Raw genomic sequence first — 23233 nt, forward strand, 5'->3', positions numbered from 1 at the left:
TCGTCTTTCTCCCGCGTGTTTTAATCGAAGTGTGAACACTGCAGCCCGACTGAAGCGCAGCTGACTGGTAAGAAAAGGGAAACGCAGAAGCTTGAAGGTCCAAGCGTTCACGTGAAATGAACTCACTGCTGGTTTCCTTCTTACCGAGAGCAAGTGTTTGTATTTCGGCTTCAGGTGCAGACCACAGCGTAGTGGGAGACTCTCCACCTGTTGTCCTACACCTCTCTCAATCACCAGGAGACGCTAACAAATCCTGAATGTCTTTCTGGTTTTTACAAAGCGTTGCCGTCCAAAGAAAACCCCTCATTTTCTTCACCAAGCTTTTGGTTATTAGAATCCGTAGAAGTGATTCTCGTCTGTGGTCGTGGCCTGAAGAATAAATGCACTGGAGGAGATACCGGTGATGAGGTCAGGGTTTGGTTGCTGGCCCCTGGATCTCCAACGAGAGCACGCATGACAGAAACCGTCTCCCTTCGATGACTTCACTCGTGTGGGTGTTTGCTCGCATGTGCGTGCGCGTGTGTGTCCATAAGCGTGTGTTTGCATGAGTATCGCATGCATTAACGTTGTCCGGAGGCCAACAAGGGAAGAGGAAGGCTGAGTCACAGGATCTAAGGCCTCTCAGGAAGAGAGCAGTGTGATCTAAGCCATGCTTGGCCGGGCCCCCGCACGCTGCTGATGAGTTATAGCCTCCTCCAGCGCCTCCGCCTCACAGATAAACTGCAGTGCACACTCCATCTCCACTCTTCTGGTTCTGAGTAGCCGGGGAACAGCTGCCAGATTCACCTCCACGCGGGGCAAATAAACAGGTGAACTCGGGGGGGGAATTTCTGGGAGATTGATAGCGACTGCACTTTCTCTTGTTCTAGCCGAGCAGGAGGTCACGAGGTGAGCGGTAATAGCAGGATGCAGGAACATGCTGCTGTTGCTCAACAGAAACATTATTAATTGCAGCGGGTTCAGAGACAGTGGGCTGGCACTAGCAGCTGCTTGAGATTTTCTCTTTCTTTATGACTTTTTACAGAAGTGCTTTTGTTGAATTAGCAGTTTCACAGAAATACAGTTGTACCTCCGTATAAAGAACGACACTTAAAAGAAACAAACCTGAATGCCAACGCTCAGGCTGTCGTTCTTCTCCTGCAATTTCTCTGCACATTAAAACATGCAGACGGGAATAATGTGCATGTGCGGCGTAGAGAAAAGCCACTTGAACGCAGAACCGGGCCGCGCCGCTCCGCCGACCGCAGTAGCTTTGGAGAGCAGGGGCGGGGAGAATATGGAAACAGGGAGCGGCTCCGAGGGGAACCAACCGAACGGCGAGTGCGGCGGGAGAAAGAGACGCGGTGACAAAAGGAGTCGAGCTGACTGTTTCCTTTTGGGTTGTAAAACGCTCAAACAAGCCAATCGAATAAAAGTGCTATTGTAATACAGCTACTTCTCTTCCCACCCGGCCCGTGGTGCGTTTCACCAGGGCATTTCTTCAGACCTTTCCCCTTCATAGTGCAGTAGGTTTGTGTTTTGTATTTTTCTTGCATTGGCGTGTAACTGCACTTCCCCGGCCACCTTCCTATCGGTTGGACAGATCATTCACTGTGCTGAAAGACAGGAAAAGCAAACAGAGCTGAGAAAGCAACACAGAATAAGACATTCTGCAACCTGCCCCTACTGCAGGGATCAATAGAGCCTCGCTGATATGTGTGTGTGTGGCGACAACAGACGCCATGTGGTCTTTATTGCGGGACGCTGGAAACATTTTTGGCACGTTAACACATCTGCTGAGATGATGATTGTGACATGTGTTTTTGTTCGCGGGCCTTTTCAGATGCTCGACAGTTCAGAGAAGTGTCACTAGAGATTAACCAGGCCAAATAGGCCATTGTTCATGTCTTGAAAGGGGCATGTGTGCATGTCGATCGAGCCCTCCTCTTCAGGGTTTGTCGTGGTCGAAGTCCTCGAAGTGTGCCGAGGTTGTCAGCGAGTGCACCGAAGGAAGAAACTCCAGTCTAAGGAGACGAGACACTCGAACCGCTAATGAGTAAAAAAGGCACGGTGAACTGTCCTATGCTTCGGTTCCAAATGTGTGAATGGAAACTGGTGGAGTCTCTCCGGAAGTGTTCCTAAACCGCCACACGTGGTTGGCTTCCAGAGGACAAAGTCACGGGGATTCCTGCGTATTAAACAGTTCAACATGACCGCTGCCGACCACTTCAACATAATCTCAATCAAAGCCCATTCAGCCGGCAATAACGGAGATTGGAGTGATGCAAGTTGATCCCCTGGCCACTGGCGTAAATCGAGTATTGTGAAGAGCTTTTGGGCAGAAAATCCGAAGCAAAGCCACGCTTGGTGGCAGAAGCGGCCCTCTACTTATGGTTCTGGCCCCGATTGAATGGCAGCGTACCAGCCGCAACGGTGGCCGCGACCCCCCCCACCCCCACACCCCCCACACCCACATGTGCTCCACGAAAGGCCCCTGTCCCTGGAGAGGACCCCTCGTCTCCACTCTGTCATTCTCTCCACCCCTTGTGGCCCTGTGCTCTGCCTCGCCACTTTACATTTAGAGGAGAGCAAGGCGGTAGAAATGTGCACTACAGATGGTAGAAATTACTTAGCTCACTTAACTTCAGAGATATTTGTTTTCCCTTTTTCTTCTCTCTCTCTCTCTCTCTCGCTCTCTCTCCCTTTTCCACAAATTACTCCAAGACTGGGGAAATTGATAGATTCCTTGTGCAAGTACGCCTCTGAGTTGTACAATTGTGATATCAATTTAGTCAACTCTATGGTTTTCAGTTTGACTTAAAAGTGAATGCTTAAATACATCTAATTTGGAAAAAGGCTGAGGCCACAACCAAGAACCAACAGTGAGTTCTTTTTTTTTTTAAGGAGCTGAATGTGCTTTCCAGGATACGTCTGACCTCATATACATCACACATAAAGCACTGTGCTGTCGGGACATCCTCAGGGGTCAAATATGGCTGCCAGCTCTATAGGACCATGCAGATGTGGGCTTACACCGAGGGAGGGAGGGAGGGAGATGGTGGTGATTTATTTCCCGCGTGTTCCAGTTAGTTTTGGTCAATGTGAATTGCAGTCTCTCCATTTTCCATCTGCACCCGTTCTTGCTATTTCAGCTTCTCATTTTCTTCTCCTTTTTTGTCTTTTCTAGCTCCTTCCTGTAGATACAGTTTCCCAGGCCACGTCTATCTTTATGAAAAACCTCAACACGGCGGGGAAAGGTGGTGAGATCACAGTCAGATACTACTTCTATATCCTAAAGCTCATATCACTAAAAGCTCATAAAGATCACCAAAAGCTCATTAAGATCACCAAAGCAAAATCTTGTGAGCACAATTACACAAAATAACCTTTGCTTCACAGCAGCTAGAGGCAGATACAACGACATCACGAGAGCAAAGCCGAAGGAATAAAGCCCTCTCCATCTAATTAATCTTGAAAGAGGAATGTTAAGCAGATCTGGTTCTCTCTGCCAAGTGTTACCTCGGATCATCCAAGTAATATTACTCATTGGTTTTGAACAATCCTTTAGTTTTTATTATACGCTGCTATTTCACTGTACGTTGTCCAAAGTCGCCTGTTTCTGACTCAAACAGGCCTTTGTCTCACTAATTACAGAGGAAGTACAGCCCTCCACCAGAGGCTGCGAGTTACAGCTCTGACAAACCCAGTGGGGAGACCTCTGCCTTTCACAGCTGGAGCGATAATACAGAAACATCCTGAGGACAAGCGGTAAAATTAAAGCCTAATGTGCTTTTTCCATTACCTGTGCCAGAAGTGCTTCAAATTTCCTTCATCCTGCTCAGCTTAATTGTCCCCTTTGATAGCAAAAAAAGCATTTAACTGATGCCAAGCAACACTTTAAAGTCAAATCAAGCATGTTTGCTGCCACCAGTCGCCAGAAAGCATCTGCACTGAAAAATGAACTGTGTTTGTAGGATATTAAATACAGCACAGTCCCATAAGGACTGAAAACTACACCGTCGATTCTGCAATCGCCAATACAGCATCCGTCGACATTTTTCACATGTTCAGCATTTCCGAAGCAAGTGTTTCGCTTTAAATATTTCAGTTTCCGAGCAGTCTAATCCCACCCATCAAGAGCTACATCACATCATCCTCCAAAAATGCCTGGGTGAAGAGGAATGTTGTGGAGCTGGCTGGCTGTCCAGCTGGCTAACTTGGAGTCATTCTCAGGGAGTCATGAACTTTTGTCCCGCCGCTGCTCCCTTGCTGGCTGCACGAGAGGACTTGGGCGACACCAAACAGGAAGTGCTCAACAAGTGGAAGCTATGGATGTTTATCTCGCGCCATTCATCAAGCCCCAAAACCAGCGAGGGGAGTCGGGACCCGGGACCCGGCCCGTGACACAAGGCTGTCCCGACTTGAAAGTCGCGTGTAGCCACTTGGGGGCCTTTCAATGCATCAATGTGGGTTAGATGGAGACCTGATTGTGGGGGTCTCCACCACCCACTGGCTGGCTCCCTTCATCCTTTCTCACAGTCCTCAAGGAGCCTGGCTTGGAGTCGATACCCTTGTGCCAAGTGGTGACACTGAACAGTCCTATTGTAAGGCCTTCAGTAGATTGCGGGAGCAGTAATAGCTGAAGCTGAACCGATCAAGATCAGATTGCCCCGGACTAAGGTTGACCTTAACCACTAAAAGTTAGTGAATGTGGTCCAAACCACTACTATCAAAACCAACTCCAGATCAGCACAGAGAACACAGTGAAAGCAAATCTACTATGTGGACGCCGGCCAAGTCATGTGGTTGAGTCTTTAGCAGGAAGAGGCATGAGCCGTACGAAACCTATACAATGTGCAGCCCGGTAGCAGGCTGCGTGACTCCCCGTCAAACAATGAGACGGATTCAAAACTGGAAGAAGAAAAAGAGAGAGAAAATAGCAGTCAACCTTCACGCCATGACACATAATCTCCAGTAAAAGAGAGCAAATGCAAAGATCTGGACATTTATCTGTAACTGCATCCTGAGTGCATCTGCCCCAGCACAGGTGCGTCCATGGTTTGCAAAGGGATTCCTCTGCTTGTTTACAGCCATCTTTAATACAAAGGCCCATTGAACATTGAGTTCATGACATGTCCGGATGTTGCTGTCTAGTCCACCAAAGGTCTGTGTGATCTTATAGTTTGGCTAGCCAGTAAACGAACAGGCCCCGAAGAGGAACACTAAAAAAGAGCAGTGAAGATGTGCAAACGGCAGCAACAGTGCAACAACGTAAAGCACTCTCTTCAACTTTCTGTCCTTCAGCTACGGTCACAAGCTTTGAGAACATAACGGCTGCTTGTGTTTTGAAAACTCTTGAGTGGTATAACACCGCGACTGCATGGCAGAAGCCTCCGCCTCAGTGATGAGACGAAGGCGCTATAACGTTACAAGTTACCTGGATGTGACTCCACTTCTACGTGAGTGTGAGTGTAGCCAAGTGTCTCTCTGTATCACAAAGTAAACTAAATAATGTAAAAATAGTGAGTGTGGTGAATGCAGGCTAATTAAAGCACACGGCGACCTGACTGTCGCGATGCGGTGGCGAGGTCAAGAGGTCAACGGATGCTTGAATCGCCTCCACATCGAGCTTTACTGCTCCAAAAGGTCAGTTGGCTTATTTGAGGTAGTGTGACTGCGCACTGGGGAAAACAAGCCCAGAGCACGGACAGGACGCAGTGTGGGAATCTCCCAGCACGCCTGAATGCACTCTGGGTTGCTGTTCTTGCACCTGCCGGCGCGGTGAGCCAGACCCAGATAACCAGCAGGATGATGGACCAATTGCTCAGCCGCAAGCTTGAAGGCCACCGAGATATCAACATGGATCATATCAGGGTTTACTCAATCTCAACAGCTGACACAGCAGAAAACCTGACACTGCATGGATAAGCGTGATTGTTGCATGGCCGAGTGGTGAGTCACTTAGCGAGGGCAGGCCAGCTCTCGGCGCAGGAAATGGCAGTGGGAGAGGGGGGAATATACTTCCATCCAGACTTTATCCCAACAAAGGTATATCATCGCATGAAGTCAAAAGCTTTTTTTTCCTGTCTCGTTTCTGCTGACCGGAGACATCCTGGGACGACTGTCGGGGTCAGAGATCCTCAGCTGGGAGAAGTTGGCCAGGATGAGCCGCCTTTGAAAGAAGGCTCAGCATTGTCATGCCTATTTTAGAGCAAGAAGTGAGGCAGGCATGGACTATGGAGCGCAGAAGGCCCAGGGTCATATTTTCCATTGATATCAAAGCCATGTGGCTCGATTTCATGAAATAGCTGAAGCAGTGCACTGCGTCTTGGCAGTGTGTAATAGAAGCAATGAGGATGACAGGCTGGATGTGTTCTGTGGTGATGATGCACTGTATCTAATCATGAATAAGATGTACAGTTTGTTCAGAAATTAATTGCGAAAATCATCTTTTCCCCTGGACCGTTGGCCATGAATTAGATTGTTTCCTGATATTCTTTTGTTCGTGTGCATGGCATCTCTAAATGAACGCATGTGATATGAACACAGCGGTAAAGTTGCTCCCAGGCCAACGGTGATCCTGATCTCATCTCGGCAGATTATCAGCACCCACTTCAGCGGGTTGTCAAAGCACCGTGTTTCACGCCCGTTTTCCCCGTTACAGATTCATGCAACTATGCCAATATGTTACCGGATCCATGCAAATGTGCGCAGCGATGAGATGTTCTGCTCTGCGGACCAGAGCGGTTCATAACGGGCTGAGAATCAGCCGACCTCGTAAAGAACAACAACATTACCGCGCTCCTCTGGAATGTCAACTTGGACAACATGGAACCAAAAGGACAGCAGGCTCAACACAGATAGCTCCTCCACCGTCTTCTACTTGTTGTTCAACACTAGTCTCATCATAGTTACTCATAATAATTCCTCACACATTTCTTTTTTTTTACTCCCCTCATTTCCATTTTCATCATCTCAGACTCACATGTTGCTCTGAGGGACCCGAAAACTCAGATCCCGGTGGCTGATGAGAGTGCTTTGCTTAATCACCCTCTTTTTATTCAGTGGATGGTAATTACAGACACAAAGGGAGTAATCGTCATTCCACACAAGAGGGGTTAGAACAACAGCAACGTGTGGATGCACACGGGAGCCATTTCATTATTCCAACAGGCTTTGCGCACCATTAATCCAACACAACCACGGAGCAGAGAAGACAATGGCTGCTTTAGAGCACCTACTCTACATATGTTCAGCAGGAGAAGTCTATTTCGTTATCCGCTTTCTGTTGTCATTTCCAATCCACTTAGCGCTGCAGTGACCAGTAAGAAATAAACATTTTAAAAAGGCACTTTAGAAAGCATATTAATATATTGGGCCACTTCAAATTGCACAAATTAAAAGGTTGTACCCTCAGTCTTAGTGTGCACGTTAAAAAGAGGTGGGCTCGAGCATTTGAAGTGCAAACGAGCATCACGATTAAAGCTGGCGCTGTTGATTGTCATGGAAAACCTCACACAGGCACAGCAAAACCCCAGAGCAGTTATGTGTGTGTGTGTGTGTGTGTGTGTGTGTGTGTGTGTGTGTGTGTCCGCTAAGGTAAAACCACAATCTAAATGACTGGCGCTACTACAACTGGAGGAGCGATCGGAGCCGTAGTGTGCACGCTTCTGCGGTGCTTGACTCATTTTGGGGCACGAGGCCCAGATGTCCGCTTTGAAAAACAAAGCCTTAACAGATGAATATGGTCGAGGATGGCGAAACACATGCTGGTGCATCATGTCGGTATTCCCGCGGCCTTCGGTATTCCTGTTAAAGTTTGAAAACAAACGAATCGCAGTCGGTTGGCGTGTCTGTGTGGCAGTCCTTCGTAACTGCGAGAAAACCCCACAGTGTCAGTCACATGAAAGGGGCGACAGCGTGCAAGGCTTACCTTCTGGTCCACTATGGAGCACACCAGGTCCTTGACAGTGGACAGCGACAGGTCACCGGCCTCCAGGTTCACCGTCTCTCTGGTCAGTCCGATCTGCAGCAGGAAGGACACCCCGTGGAAAGAGTTGGTGGGGCTGTAGACGCTGTGAGCGCCGTTGGACAGCCGAGTGTAGAGCGGCCCGGACGAAGGCGAGGACGGCTGGTGCGGATAGAGAGCGTGGAGGAAGGGTCGAGGTAAGGACGGAGAAGAGGAGGCAGACATTGGGTTTCTTTCCACGGCAACGTGGAGCACTGAATGGTGGAGGTTTTAGTGAGGGCTGGCAGAAGGAAACACAGCTGACTCTTGACCGGGGGAGTCTTTGGTCCTCATCAGTGGTGGTGAGTCAGCACTGTGTGAGTGTGTGTGTGTGTGTGTGTGAGAGAGAGTGTGTGTGTTTTTTTTCTTTTCTTTTTTTTTATCAAAGTGACATTGTTTCTCATAAATTAAGAGGGTCCGCCCGCCTGAGCGCGCACTCATTCACAAGATGGGCAGGTGATGGAGGAACAGGTCCGTGAAACAACCCGCAGGCGTCTGCAGTACGAGCACTGCAACCGGCTTCATATCCTGGAGTGGCGCTCCTTCTCCTTACTGGAGTCAGTAATCCACTCTGACCACAGGAAGCCTGTCACCACACACACACACAGAGAGAGAGACAAAAACACAGTGCTATTGGTATGATGAAAAGTATTCACCTATCTGAAAAACAGCAGAGACAGTGAAGCACCGGGTCACATTGGAAGCTCTCATTCTCATTCTGCGGTATGAATGACATAGATACTTGTATTCCCTTTGTGAACACTCTTTAGTTGAATTCATCTGGATTTTTGGTTAGCCAGGCTTCTCTTTTTCTTTTTCCATAAAAAACATCTTCATAAATATGTGCCTCAGCTTGTGCTGTGCATGTGTTGTTGTCGCCGTGCAGTGTTTTGGTTTAAAGTGCCTTCATGTAAACGCACCGGGCTCTATAGGAGCATCCAGACCCAACTCTGGGTCGTAATAGTTCGTTTTCCACTTTTGGACGTTGTGTAAAACGTGTACAGCAACTGTTACAAAAACAACAACAACAGGCCTTATTGTACTCGTGCGCATAAAAGAATAACACGCGTAAAAGTTGATAACGGTATCGTGTTCGAACTCTGCAAACATCTGGAACCAAAGGCTCCTCAACATCTGCACCCCTCCCACTTTCGATAGGCTCGATGGCAGAACGCAACCAGAGTGCAGGGCGCCAGCAAAACAAGTTATACAAGACCCGGATTGATCCACACGTCCAGGAGGACTTCGCTGTCGTGTACGTGTCGTCTCCACGCGTAAAAAGCCCGTTACCGACCAAACGTCGCCCTCAAACGCGTCTAAGATGATACGTTACCTTCACAGCCGGCGACGGGCGCTTTTCTTTCCATTGTGAGTTGACCGAAGAAACTTTGTAACTCCATCAACTGAGGAAAGCGGAGTCCCAAGTTTGAAATCCTGCACTTTATGGAAGTCACACACAGAGAAGAGACGCAGCGCCGCGTCACACGGAGCGAATGCCGACAGAAGTTGCACAAACAGGCGCGCGCACACTAACCAAGTCGTCCATTTATTTGTCTCTTATCTTTTATTCCAGATTGTAAATTCATGCGCATCTTATTATTCTTCCAGCTGTGTCTACTCCCCCTGCTCGGTGAGAGAAAGAGAGAGAGAAAAAAGGAGCAGCGACCGTCGCCGGGGGATGGAGTCTTTTTATTAGCTCCGCATAACTGACTTTCCTTGTGTGGGGAGGAAAACTTGAACTACAGTCCATGTGAATCAATGGCGCCTCCGATGGAGCCCAAGCCAATGCGCATGTTCCTTTTCTTTTCCGTTATTTCAACTTGGCCATGCCAAGAGAGAGAGAAAGACTTTATTCTACACGAGCCGAATTGGTTTTTAAAATGTGGGTCCAGGAGTCCTCAGGAGCCATTAAGAGGGTTGCTATGTGTCTACAGGAAAAAAATAAGATATAGGGAACTGATTTCACTTTACTTCAATAAATGAACAACAAAGAAAGTCAAAGTCTCTACTGTGTCGTCTTAAACCCCATGAACAGCATAGAAGAGGTTCAAAGGGAAATAGGGCTGGCTGCTCAAGGGCCCTGAAATGTGAAGAGCAGGTTTAATGATATGATGAAGCATCCGTTCAATTAACTATAGGCCCTATGGCCACTAATTCTGAGAATTGAAAGAAGAAAAACAGGAAGAGGGATTTGGTTTGGCAAGGATGCCACCATGTTCTCCAACAGCTCATGTCTGCGATGATGTTTGCTCTTCAGTGTTGACATTAAAGCCAATTCACCTGACAGCACACACTTCAGTACACAAATAAGCAATGATGAAAAATAGTTTATTGACAAAAAAAGTGTAAAAACACACAAACAAACATTCACTGTATATGGATTAATACTGTGGGAATGTGGGGTCTATCCTCTTTGCCCAGGCCGAGAGTCCTCCACAGATGTCTTTCACTGAGACACTGTCCACTTCGGACCCACTCATCTTCTCCAAAGCCTGCACTGCCTTCTGAGAGTCGTTGCCCATCTTACAGATCACGTACACTGGAGGGATCCACAGAGAAAGAACACAGAGATCAGTTTGGTGACACCAGCAGATTTAAATCACGTAATATGCGTCAGATTCAAGTTGCTAACTATTTTATATGACAGCAAAGAGAAACATCTAAAAAGGGACAAAATGCTGCACAGAAGTTTGACTGGTACACACATGAAAGAATAAAAATAAATAAAAGCAAAGTTAAATGGTTCAGTTGATTGGGCAACAACGGACCACATAACAAACTAAACTATATTAAATGCTTCGACCATATGACACAAGGCTAAATTTAGCTCATTGATAACGAAAGCTCAACACAGTGAATACCCAGAGCGTCACCAAAATAACATTTTAAATATTAATTTCTCAGAGGGGGGCCAGCTGCTTGGGTTCACCATACGTGTTTTGGAACATGGGTCACCGAGCAACCCCCTTACGCCTGTCACTAGCTGTCCAGAGTAAGTATGCAGTATGAGTCCACACAGTGTGAATATGCACAAGTGCCCTTCCATTTCAATCGACGTGGGGTTCGGCCATGTTACCTGGAGGCCGGCAGTCTCCCTCCATCTGCTGCTTCAACTGGCTGATTCTCTCCTGAAGGAGTCGTATGTGCTCGCTCTTCCTCTCCTCTAAACGTGAGAGGGGGATGTCTGGCAACAGTGTCAGGAGAATAATCACACAGAGCTGAAACCGGAGATCGATTGTTTGAGCCTCGGTCTCTAAAAAAAAGGATACTGAGGGAGAAAGGTAAGTGGCATATATCCACCTCCACAAGAGGGCGCACATCCAACAAGAGATGTGGCTCGGCCTTGTCTATTATCGATTTATAATCCTGGAAATATAAATGGTACAAAGCAGAGTTAATGCACAAATAACTTCTTCATGAGGGAGAGGGGGAACTTCATCCTCTGGAAAAAGACATTCATAATATCTATAAAACAGTAGAACCACAATTATGCCCAGAAGATGTTGAAATGTTGCCTGGATTTGGTTTTGTGACGCATTATGAACATTTAGAACTACTTTTTCCTAAATCAAAAGAAACACAAATGGTTTTTTGTTTTTGTTTTTACTGGAGGCCCCATGCACAATCTCGGTTACAGCCCAATCCATCACGATCCCAATCTGTGTGCCTAATGACTCCGCGGGTTTGAAAGCACCCATTGTCCATAAAAACAGATGCAATCCACCACCACGGCTCTCTCCACCAAACAGAACCTGTTTTTCTTTTCCCCTAGAAAATCTACAGGCACATTTTAAGTCATTTCCCATTCGGGGCTGGGTCAGCGCTGAGATGTAATCAGTTAATGAACGCACATAAAAACTGAGAAAATTGTGGGTAATCATATAATAAACGGCACTAAATGCAGGGAGTCACGCAATGGCCGACTGTTCTGGGCGATGTATGCTCTACCTGTACCGTGATCCTCTGGTCTCCGGAGAGGAGGTGCAGCTTGCGGCACTGAAACACATGGAAAAATCCAGACAGTCAGAGATTTGTCCTACGATTACATTTCATGACATGTGGCTTATTAATTGGCACGATCAAATTGAATGAACAAACAGAAGAAAAAGAGCAGGATCTCATCATAAGAGGGGCCCCATCAATTCCGTCTCCTATGACCAACCTTATCGGAGGCAGCGGACCCACAGAAAGCCTCGTAGTCCACCAGCTGGGTCACGCTGGGCTCCTCTCCGCACACTGCACAGCCGGCCTGCTTGGGCCGCAGCTTGATGGACCTGAGTCGGGTGTCTTGAGCGTCAAACATCAACAGCTTCTGGCCGCAGGAAGCTGGAGCGCCGGGTCAAGGAAAGAGGAGACAATGTGAAAAGCGGCGGCGGCGGCGCTTGATCGGGGGAATCGGCTTCCCTGGCTAACCCACGAGGGCCAGGTGCTAGCACGGGTGTCGTGATGCGAGTCGCGATACTTTTTTACCATAGCAGCAGCTTCGAAAGAGCTCTCATAGGAAAATGGCGAATGAGGAGTCAGCAGTCTATTTTAATCACAAAACACTCGTGCTCCCCTTTGCCACAATGCTGCAGCAGTTTTTCGTGGGTTCATCCGGAGGACTGGAACATTCCGATGTAAAGCAACACAAATTTTCCAAGGAGAACCCTGTGTGTGATGTGGGAGTTGAGAATGTGAAAAGCCAGAGGATACAGCCTAGTCCAGAGGCAATCTTGAGGACTTCCAAGGCTTGGAAGCAGCCCATTATCCCCGGAACTGAAACAGGGAAAACAACAATCATTTACAGACTGAACTCTGTGTGAAGTCAACGGCCTCCCGGGGCAAGTGAGGGGGACGAGACTCACCCACTCCTAACACCCCTCCGTCAGAACAGTTGGTCACTGTCTCTGGAGGTGGGGGTACTGGGTAAAGACATCTGTAGCAGGGGCCTCCACGGTAGTTATATACTGTCAGCTACACACACACACACACACACACACAAAGAGCAAGAGGGATTTTACACTAACAGAGTAACATTACAAATGTAGAGGAGCTGATGGGACTCTTTGCCCCTCTGCCTCACCTGTCCCTCCATCCTCAGGGCGCTGGCGGACACCAGAGGCTTGCCGCTGAGCACGCAGGCGTCGTTCACCAGATACCGAGTGGGGACATTGTCTGAACAATCCGCCACAATGTCATACATGAAGTCGGCGAAGTCAAGGCATCGTCAAGAACGGAGTCACGCGTACGCATTCCCCCGACTGAGCGCCTAAAGTGCCGCTCGCGCCATCGCAGCTGCGCGACAGTGTCATGACGAGCAGGTGTGATGGATGGAGGCGAGGTGGAGGATACTGTTGGATGAGTTGCAGGGCGTTCCCCGGCGAGAGCTGCAGGCGGTAGGGGAGACACTCCACCGTCGAGTTCAACCTGCTCGCACAAAAGGCACGTTCGAAAATATGAATTCAACAAGTGAACAATTGTGGCCGTGGATATACAACGTGCGCGCTGACCACAGTGGGCCCACTGTGAGGTGGTGTCTCTAAAATAACATGTTTACACAATATTTGCGGAGCGGGGAGAAAATACACAAACTCAATATAACCTGCGGTGAGACTGGAGAGCGCCAGCATGTATTACACTGCAACTAAATGGTCACAAAATACACAGAACATTGGAGAACATTAACTCATAATATCGAAACATTTGCTTCTCCCTCTCTCGGGTCTTGTTGGTGCAGTTTTGGCACGAGAGGATTACGTTTCTCAATCGGTACCTTTTCACTGCACTGGCAGCAGACAGGGCCTTGGCCTGGCCCTGGGTCTCCTCCCCGTGAAGCACCTGTCTGTGCAGGTTACTGAGCTCCACCTCGTCATAGTCCAGCAGGCCCAGGCGCCCTGCAGAGACGCAGAGACCAAGCAGTCAGGCAGGAAGTCTTCAGGAGAGATGTTAATCCCACTCAAGTGGAACAAAGTGTGTCTTTCTGCAAACTTGAATGGAACTTGTTTTGTTTTTTAAATATCATATATTTTTTTATAAAGTTGTTTTTCTCACATTTTAGTTTTCCCTAGAATAATTTCCCCCCCAAAGAAAACAAACATATATAACCAAAAACACGTGTGTCTTAAATTAAAAGCTGGTATAGTCCTGGCTCCTTACACAAGCAGCGCACACGATTGTAATCATTAACCAGCACTAAAAATGGGTAGTGTGACGTGTTTATTTTGGGAATGGAAATGAATAATTACGGTTCAGAACCTCTCCACCCGCAGGTACATTTATTTTGCTTACCACCGGGGAGGTGAACCAGATTGCTCATTTTAGACCCTGCCGAAAAGGAAAATGACCCGCTGATAGCTCAACGATTACTCACACCCGCACGGCACATTTATGCCGAGGTTAATGGTTTGATTTGTTTGGCACCGGGTCACGCCGAGCATTAATCAACTGGATGACCTACCGATGCCTGCAGCAGCGAGATACTGTGCCAGGGGGCAGCCCAGTCCTCCGCAGCCCACAACCAGCACTGAGGTCTTGGATAAATTAAGCTGACCTGTGGACAATAAAAAATGTTTTACTTTGTTGTGTTCAGCCATGCCGTTAACCTCACTCGACAGAATGCTGACTGCTCTGTGTATATATGAGCACCACTCAGTCTGTAGCCATTCGTACCTTGAACACCGAGCTCAGGCAGAAGGAGCTGTCTGCTGTACCGCATGATGTCTTCGTTGCTCAGGGCTGGCTTGGCCATCAGGGGCTTGAGGGGTGTCACTTCCTCATACAGCTCTGGTCCTGAAGCACGGTCCTTATATCACACGGGGAGGAATTAGAACACGAGATATGAGAAAACACGTTTGAACAGACACTTTGAGCCATCAGCAGCCTGCCCCTGGAATATCATGAGCTACATCGACATCTCTCTTCTACCTCGGTATGCAGCCCATATGTATGACATAAGGCACTATTGGGGGGGGGGGGGGTCTATTTTTTATTTGCGGTTCAAGACTAAATGAGATATGTGTGCTCTCTCTTTTGAGAATGTCCACATTTTTATAAATGTATTGAATTTCATTATATTTTTTGTTTTTGAAAATGCAAAGGCATTTGAACGCATCACTTACAGCGCTGCATTCTGGGATTAAACTCACATGATTTCAGCATTGAATCCACGCCTAATGCAACGTTAAATACGACAATCAAATTGACATTGAGTGATCACTCAGATGAATGTTATCAGTAACCCAATTCTCTTTTTGTGCAGTTTTTTTCTTTTCTTTAGGGTTCACTTGTCTCTGCTCCATTTCATATGACAAGGAACAATTCATGCTTTAACATGTAATTCTTCCTCGTCGACACGCATCTCCACTGGGACGTTCACGAGAGAGATAACAATCGGTCTAGTCGTGTACCTTTTCCACTCGGGCCAGTTTATTCTTCAGGGCAGCGACCTCTTTCTCTCTCTCCTCGAGCCGAGCCTTCAGGCAGCGCATCTCGTCCCCCATGTCTGCTGGCTGCACGGCCAAAACATACACAAACAAAATATATATATATTTATTATACTCTGTATGTCAACATACATCTCACGATTCGAATTTAGCTGCGATGTAATTGTGCGACGGAGACATGTAAACATGCGACGCACAGCAGAGTGGGAACTTCCGGGTTTGCCACGTGACGAAGAACCACGTGCCGGGTGACGTAGGAAGCTCTGTTCTAACACTTAAAAAATAATACCCGACTAAATGAAAATAAATAATTAAAGAAGATATGTCAACAAATGTGCAATCCTATTTAATTCTTAGAAAAAAGAAGAAGAAAAAAGGTTGCGCAATAAATCGCTCGTATCCTGCACGAAGACTTAAGAAAAGCACGACTTCCAAAACAATTATTGATCAAGCAAGAATGACAAATGAATGCTTTACTTTAATTCGTTTTTTTGGTTTTTTGTTTGTGTTGTGTTGTTAACTATAAAATGCTCACATTTAAACGTTGAATAAGAAAACCTAATGGGTCCAGTTCAATTGTCGCGGGACCTTGGCATAAATGTGTTGGTCTGTTGTTGAACATGAGCAATTAACAAAGGAAAATATGGGGTCATACTTATGAGTTTCCTGGGAGTGGGCGAAGAGCGCACACACGCGCGCACACACACACACACACACACACACACACACACACACACACGCACACACACACACGCACGCACACAAACAGTGCAGTGACGCGCTGTGGTTTTGAGAACCTCGGGTCCTCCCTCCTGCCTTTCACATGATCTGTAATCTCTCACAGAGGAGAAACACAGGAATGTGGAGAGCAGCTACAACAGCCATGACCGAGCGGAGCCGCGGTGCCTCCAAGATGCGTTTATGTTCCACTGTGGCCATCTGGGTGGCATTCATCCACTGCGTCGCTGCAATTCCCTGGACTCAAGAAAAGGTAAAGAAATCAAGAGGATCTGTTCACGTGTTGTTATCCAGGAAATCACAGTTGTGCAAATAGACGCGCAGTGACAACGTGCCACCTGCAGCTTTTCCCTTTGCCATTGCCATGTTGCCTATTTTGACAAGGCTCACATGGAGGCTGTCGATAATTGATTAACTGTCAATATCATGTTTACTTTCTTTTTGTAACTTAAATGCATGTGAACCCAATGAAATCAACTGTTTTGTTAGAGAAATGTTTGATTTGTGTGAAAAATGATTCACTCCAATTTTGTCTCTGACTGTGCAAATGTTTCCTTTTTAAAGTGTCAATCTCCCAGCAGTTAGACTATCCAATAATGGAGAAGGAAAACTAAAAGTACCCAAATACAGTAATATATACATAATATATTTATTCATGTTATTCCCTCTGCACTGTTTTCCAGCACTGTTGCGTAATCCTCACCTGGGTATGCCTGGCCATTCATGCTCCTCATGTGTGTTCCTCTTCTTCTCTTCTCCTTTTTGCCTAGTTGCTATGGCAGCAAAGCCATCATCATTGATCCTCCAATTGCAGGTCTTTGTATTTATAGACCTTAAGTGGACCCTTTTAACCCTCTGAGTCCAGTGAGCCCTAGTGTTAGGGATGACAATATATAGTCTGTGTGACCACATAATTACATACTTCTGGGCCATACTCATGAATGTGTTTTGTTGCATGCTTTAATTGTAATGAGCTGAGTGAAGAAATGTGGCATCTCCTATTTTTTGAGAGAGAGAGTAAAAGGAAAACGTCGGAGGAAAACAAATGTCCACTGATTTCCCAGAAGAAATCTGAAGATTGACTTTGCATGACTAGCAAAAAACAACAAAGAAAGACTAAATGTGATGTTCTCTGCTTCTCAAATGACACGGTTTGCTGTTTAATGTCATTGTGAGTTGAATATCCTCAGTTTTTGGAAAGTCAGTCGGACAAAAATATGCAATTTGAATGACGTCACTTTGGGCACTGCGGTGGACATTTTTCCATATTTCAGGACTAAACCACCCGAATACATCAAATAGCCAATTAAGGATGACCAGAGGGCCTCTTCTCGGAGAGGCTGGAGCCGTGCAGAGCGCTCTGATATTCTTCATCAGCTCCCAGACTGCTCTCTGTCCTTCCTCTCGGTTCACTGTGTTACCAGGACAACCACGTTGCTCAGCAGGTGAACTTTGAGACCAAACGGAAAAAATAGAGGAGCCACGGGATCAAAGAATCAATATGTTCCTTCAAACCGATGGCTGTCCTCTTGCACCCGTTGAGTAGACGAGCCTGAATCCAAATCCATATTGTGTTCCTTAAATTACACAAACTAGTTGGTTTTGCTTCATCTTTTTAGCAAGAAAGAGCATTTAAAAAACAAAACATATTCACTTGTATGCCTCTTCATTCAGTAGATCCCTGCTTGTCTGACGTAGCCCTTGTGTGCACTTGAAGAGGATCAATGTCTTTTCACACTCGCTCTAATTGGCCCACGTCTCTCCCTCTGAGGAGGCGTTAGAACTTGACAGCCCATGTAAACGCAACTTTTGAGGCAACCGCAATATTAAATTGGCTCTTTTTTAATGTTTTTGTTATGTTCATGTTACAATCTCAAAGATCTCTGCTTCGTTCTCTTCGCAAAGGTCCAAACCACAGCGTAATGCAACAGCTTATATCAGCTGGCCTCTGGCACAGTCACCCTTGTGTTTACCTCATTCAGCAACAGATTTAACAGACATTCATTGAACTGAAAATCTTTGGGATTGTTACTTTAACATGTGTGACTTGTTTCTTTGACATTGTGATGTTGATGATGTAGATGAAAAATCCTTCTTAGGGTGGATTTTCATGCAATGAAACAAATCCAGTAGGGAGAGTATTCCAGTAGCATGAGCGAGTCTTGTGACACTGAAATCTATTTGTATGCTGTGTCATGTGACACAGAAAGACTTCCCTACTCGTAGACATGGGAGTTGTTGATCTGAAACTGCGTCGTGGCAGGCACTGGCTGAATATACGGGAGCATGTGTTGAATGAGCACTTAGCAGTACATCTCAATCGTATCTGTCTGAATGCACTCGATTCCTCTCGAAGCGATTTATCACCCATTCTGGTGTCATCTCGATTGTTTCCTCTGGCTCCGCTCAGCTCCATCACCGAGCCGTGACTCTGACACAAGAGGAGATCGTGGCCGCCCTGACCCCCACTGACCTGGAGCAGATGTGGCAGAGGGACCTGAGGCCGCTGCTGGTCACCAGGTACCCGGGCTCTCCGGGCAGCCGGGCCGTGCAGGAGGTGAGCTCACAGTTCCTGCAGAATAACATATCCATGTAACACATATAGTTGACCATAAATGGAGGGAAACAATTTTCAAAATTGTATTACTTTTTACCTCTTGGAAGACGTTATTTTTATGGCAACATCATGGAAACAACCGGCATAGAACAAGCTATTACACTGGTTTACACTTGTGAATGAGTCCTCCACCTCGTATGCTCTAATATGATGTCATAGGAGGAAAAACAACCAATACTGGAAGTTATCATCCCCCGAAATGTTGGGAAGCCAAAAGGTCTAAATTGGAAAACCTTTTTCTTATCACAGGTCTTATCTCCTCAGATAATCAGTAAGATTATAATGATGATGTAGATGATGATGATGCTCAATGCTCTCTGCAAGTCATATGCATGTGTGTTCACAGCATATCAAGACAACCCTGGGTTCCCTCGGAGCCGGCTGGGAGTTGACGGAGGATGCTTTTGTGTCACAAACGCCGTACGGCCAACTGCCCTTCACTAACATAATTGCCAACCTCAACTCGTCAGCCAGTCGCCGCCTGGTGCTGGCCTGTCACTACGACTCCAAGTACTACCCGCCGCAGTGGCACGGGAGGGAGTTCCAAGGTGCCACCGATTCTGCCACTCCCTGTGCCATGATGTTGGAGCTGGCCCGCACCCTGGATGAAGAACTAAAAGCTCAGAAGGTGGTGGCCCGTAGCATGTGACTTAAAGTTGCGACATACAATAATTTGAAGGGTATATTACACATAACTGGTCCGTCTGCCTGTCTGTGTCTCTCCGTGGAGATGCCTCAGTCCCTCCTGTGAGCAGTTGACAGGCTTTTCATTTGAGGGCGTGTCTTAGTCGTTGTGGTTGTGGCCAGCACTGACATGAGATGTGGCCGTGGATCACATGCAAGTCATACAACAACAACAACAACAACAACAACACCCCTAATGGCACTAAGCTGAGGGAAGAAGGTGTAGCAACGACATATAGAGGTTCATGATTTTGCTAGATATTAGACAAATGTGTGTCCGGAAATTCTCTAATTCTTCTAAAAAAAAACGTCAAACCTCTGCTCAAACACAACATTATCGGCAACAACAACATTCTAATTATAATAGCGATACCTTATTTGTTCCGTTTTATGGAGAAAACAAAACCAGTGGTTCATAAGGGACACGCTTAGTATTCATGCCGCTTGCTCTTCTGCCCTTTCCCCGTTCCACAGTTGAGCTCGGGCCCGTGTCTGTTTGTCGGACAGTGACAGGTCCTGTGACAGGGAGAGACATGTTTATCAGACTCGGCTGTCTGTCACAAAGGTCACGGTGGGAATACGAATCCCGTAGAATACAAATACATTAAGTGCCATGGAGGCGGAGTCCTAATCAATATCGTAGCTGATTAATGAACACTTATTGTTCCAGAAGCATCATTTTGGGGGGGGGGGGGTTACAAAAGGAATATTTCATATAAAAACTACCCCAGGCAGTGTTTATCAAAACCACTAGGGGGAAGCAAAACTCTGCAAATGCCTCAACTGTCGTCTTTCTACCTCCCATGCAGGGCACGAGTGCCGACCTGACCCTGCAGTTGCTCTTCTTTGATGGAGAGGAGGCTCTTTTCCAGTGGACCGCCACAGACTCCCTTTATGGCTCTCGCCACCTGGCCCAGAAGATGGAGACCACCCCACATCCCGCCGGAGCCACGGACACAAACCAGCTGCACGCCATGGTACGCCACAGTTCTCTGCTGTCACATGGTCACACTCAAGATCAGAACTTTGTTGGTGCAGATTATTTTCAGCCCAATCTGTTTAGTCCTGACCTCCTGTTCCTCACACGGCCCACGCAAACACCTCAACCAGGGAGGCATGTGTCTTAAATAGTTTTGTAATTCATGGAAAATGACAAAGACACCCATTTTATTATCTGGGAGGCTTGGATGTCATATCAAACATCATTTATTATGCAGTCTATGATAACAACACGTCACTTTCATTGGTATTTGTATCTGTATACCAACTATGGAGAGATGGTGAGACTGTCTATCAATGCAGACATTCTTGTGTGGACAGTAAGAGATAAAACAGACAGTGTGTGTGTGTGTGTGTGTGTGTGTGCACGCGTGTGTGTGGATGCATGGAGACAGACAGTCAGGCGTGATGTGTGTGTGTCCTGCAGAGATGGCACGGAGCATTGATGTAACTGTTGCATCACCACACCTCTAAGCACGGGGCTCTGAGGGTTGATTATTATGGGATCTGGCTTCTTGTCTTCACTTGTCTTCAGAATGTGTAGAGAGAGTTTCTCACGAGAGCTCACCAACACCGTTCCCTTTGCCCCTTCCCTGTTTCTTCTCCTCCAGGATCTGTTTGTGTTGTTGGACCTGATCGGGGGCCCCGACCCACACTTCTACAACCAGTTCCCCAACTCAACGCACTGGCTCTCCAGGCTGCAGAGCATTGGTGAATAATCAAGTGTTTTCTTTGACTGCCGCCGTAAACACCGTGTAGGTCTGTTTACTTTGGTTGAGGTGTGCCACAAAATAAGTCCCTTTCATCATGAATCATTACTTCGCCAGTCAGTCATCGTATTGAGACCGATGATGCAACATTGCTGACACTCATCTTTTATTCATTTGTAACTAATGTGCTGTCATGACTGCACTGTGGAGATGTGCTTTTTGTTTATATTTTAGCTCGAATTGCAAAAAGATTTTTCTCAATCAGCTTTTTTCTAAGTGTTTAATGGTTTCTTATTAAAAAAAGAATTTAAAATGTTATTTTTAATCATAGTGTGAAGACAGTTGTGAACAGAATCCTGAGGAAGAAAATCAACGAAATATTTAATTATTTATTCATGAAACTATGTATAAATAAAGTCTATGGTTTAATAATTTTTTTGTCAACTTAACTTACAGAAGCACATTATATTACTCTTTTTCCCTCCCTCTTATAACCACAGAGAAGCGTTTACACTCCATGAACCAGCTTGTGGATCATCCTCACGACGTGCAATACTTCTGGCCCAATCAACTTGTTGGCCACATCCAAGATGATCACGTCCCATTCCTAAACAGAGGTACGCACACCAAGTAACACAACCGCAGGTGTGACGACGTATGTTGTGTCCCGCTGTGTTGGCTGATCCTCCTCCTGTGGCTCTCCGTCAGGTGTACCCATCCTCCACCTCATCCCCTCCCCATTCCCGTCCGTGTGGCACACGTTTGACGACAACGAGCAGAACCTGGATCGCTCTACCATTCAGAACCTCAACAAGATCATGCAGGTGTTTGTTCTGGAGTACCTCGACGCCAGACCCACCATCATCCCTTCAAACCCACAGAACGCCCTATAAAAAAAAGTGCTTTTTTTCAAAATGGTATATCGAATCGACAACTATGTTTCTTTTGATGTTTCCCTGTAGTAAAGATCTTCAGACTAAAAGAATAGACTGTATTTAACGCTGTTTAAACACCAACTAAATGTAGTACGTGACAATTAAGACGTGAGGTTGAGACTCAACTCTGGGTGCAGCTGCAGAAAACATTTTACAAGCATCATTTTTAAATCTGACAATGTAATTAAATGTCACTTCTTCCTTTGGACTCATAAAAGGCTTCAAGACTGAAGCTTAATCATCACTTCAAATCCCAAGTCCCCCGGCAACAAGATCGAGACACAGCATCTTCTGTGTGTGGGGTTTATGTGTTTCACCACAGTGCTCTCTTTATATATCGGCTCCTTTACATGGGATGAGGCATCTGAGTGTCAGTGATGGTGTCTCGAATCTGGTGTCCCAAAGAGAAGGAAAAAGAGCAGTGCAGGCGTTCAGGAACATAATAATTGTGATCAGTTAAAAGGCCATGACTCTCTTTATGTTTTATCCACCTTCATTTACATGGAATGAAGTATATGAATGCATTGCAAGTCCAAAATATGTGATAATTTCAACTGTAGCCATGTAATAGCATCTCTGATCTGGCATGTTGTGTGATGAATATATAAAATATGATGACCCACACTGCTACCAAAACACTGAGTGAATTAATGACACATGACATGTTTGATGCGTTGTATAGCGACGGGCTACGTGACGTTTCCTCTCCTGCAGTAAATCTGTTCAGCGCAAACTTGTCAGGGGCAGGAAGTGGGTTCGTTTGTATTCTCTCTTCTACATCTTCAGACCTTCATATCCTGTCGTCTTAGATCGTGAAGTAGATAACTTCCTGTGCGGATGTTTTTGCCTGCCTTGGTTTATGATGCATTATTAGCCCCCATCTTAATGTAGATCCCAGCATAATATACACAAGCCAAAACCTGAACTTCATTTATTTTTTGAGGGTTGAAATATATGTTGACTGAGAACACAAGTGAGATCATGTAGAGTTTGCTTAGCTTCACGAGTCTTTGTTTGACTGTTTTGGGAGCTGTGGATAGCAACGTTGTGGTTCTCTAAGCTGACCTTTTGCATGGGGAAGTCTGAACTATTTCTTGAAGTCAGACCGAAAACAACCATAGGGCTACCAAGCCGATCTT

General features: G+C 46.3%; 3 protein-coding genes across 5 annotated transcripts in view; 1 reads left to right on the forward strand and 2 right to left on the reverse strand.

Moving 5' to 3' along the window:
- Positions 1–9973, reverse strand: part of prkd3 (protein kinase D3) — a 37068-nt gene extending 27095 nt beyond the window's left edge. For 2 of the 3 annotated variants that reach the window (XM_056426557.1, XM_056426556.1), the window contains exons 1-2: positions 9321–9973; positions 7913–8573 (exon numbers count right to left, since the gene is read on the reverse strand). In XM_056426557.1, the coding sequence (XP_056282532.1) occupies positions 7913–8173 (261 nt within the window). In that variant the 5' untranslated portion in view covers positions 8174–8573; positions 9321–9973. Of the gene's footprint in view, positions 1–7912; positions 8574–9320 lie in introns of those variants that run through there. The other variant, XM_056426558.1, reaches the window with a different exon arrangement.
- A 323-nt stretch (positions 9974–10296) lies between these two features.
- On the reverse strand, positions 10297–16145 carry mocs3 (molybdenum cofactor synthesis 3). Its single transcript, XM_056426560.1, has 14 exons — positions 16067–16145; positions 15376–15477; positions 14639–14771; positions 14427–14519; positions 13743–13863; positions 13318–13396; positions 13053–13166; positions 12835–12943; positions 12683–12745; positions 12150–12313; positions 11936–11983; positions 11257–11353; positions 11064–11171; positions 10297–10526 (listed from the first exon to the last, which is right to left on the reverse strand). The coding sequence occupies exons 2-14, from the start codon at positions 15466–15468 to the stop codon at positions 10369–10371; spliced, it is 1380 nt and encodes a 459-aa protein (XP_056282535.1). The 5' UTR covers positions 15469–15477; positions 16067–16145; the 3' UTR covers positions 10297–10368.
- Positions 16146–16210: 65 nt separating this feature from the next.
- On the forward strand, positions 16211–22718 carry qpct (glutaminyl-peptide cyclotransferase). The gene is made up of 7 exons (XM_056426563.1): positions 16211–16402; positions 18560–18706; positions 19113–19394; positions 20260–20427; positions 21061–21160; positions 21660–21776; positions 21868–22718. Exons 1-7 carry the CDS (start codon positions 16235–16237, stop codon positions 22050–22052), a joined length of 1167 nt encoding a protein of 388 aa, XP_056282538.1. The 5' UTR covers positions 16211–16234; the 3' UTR covers positions 22053–22718.
- Positions 22719–23233: the final 515 nt, after the last annotated feature.

The sequence above is a fragment of the Pseudoliparis swirei genome, chromosome 11, assembly GCF_029220125.1.
Source record: "Pseudoliparis swirei isolate HS2019 ecotype Mariana Trench chromosome 11, NWPU_hadal_v1, whole genome shotgun sequence".
Taxonomy (NCBI): Eukaryota; Metazoa; Chordata; class Actinopteri; order Perciformes; family Liparidae; genus Pseudoliparis; species Pseudoliparis swirei.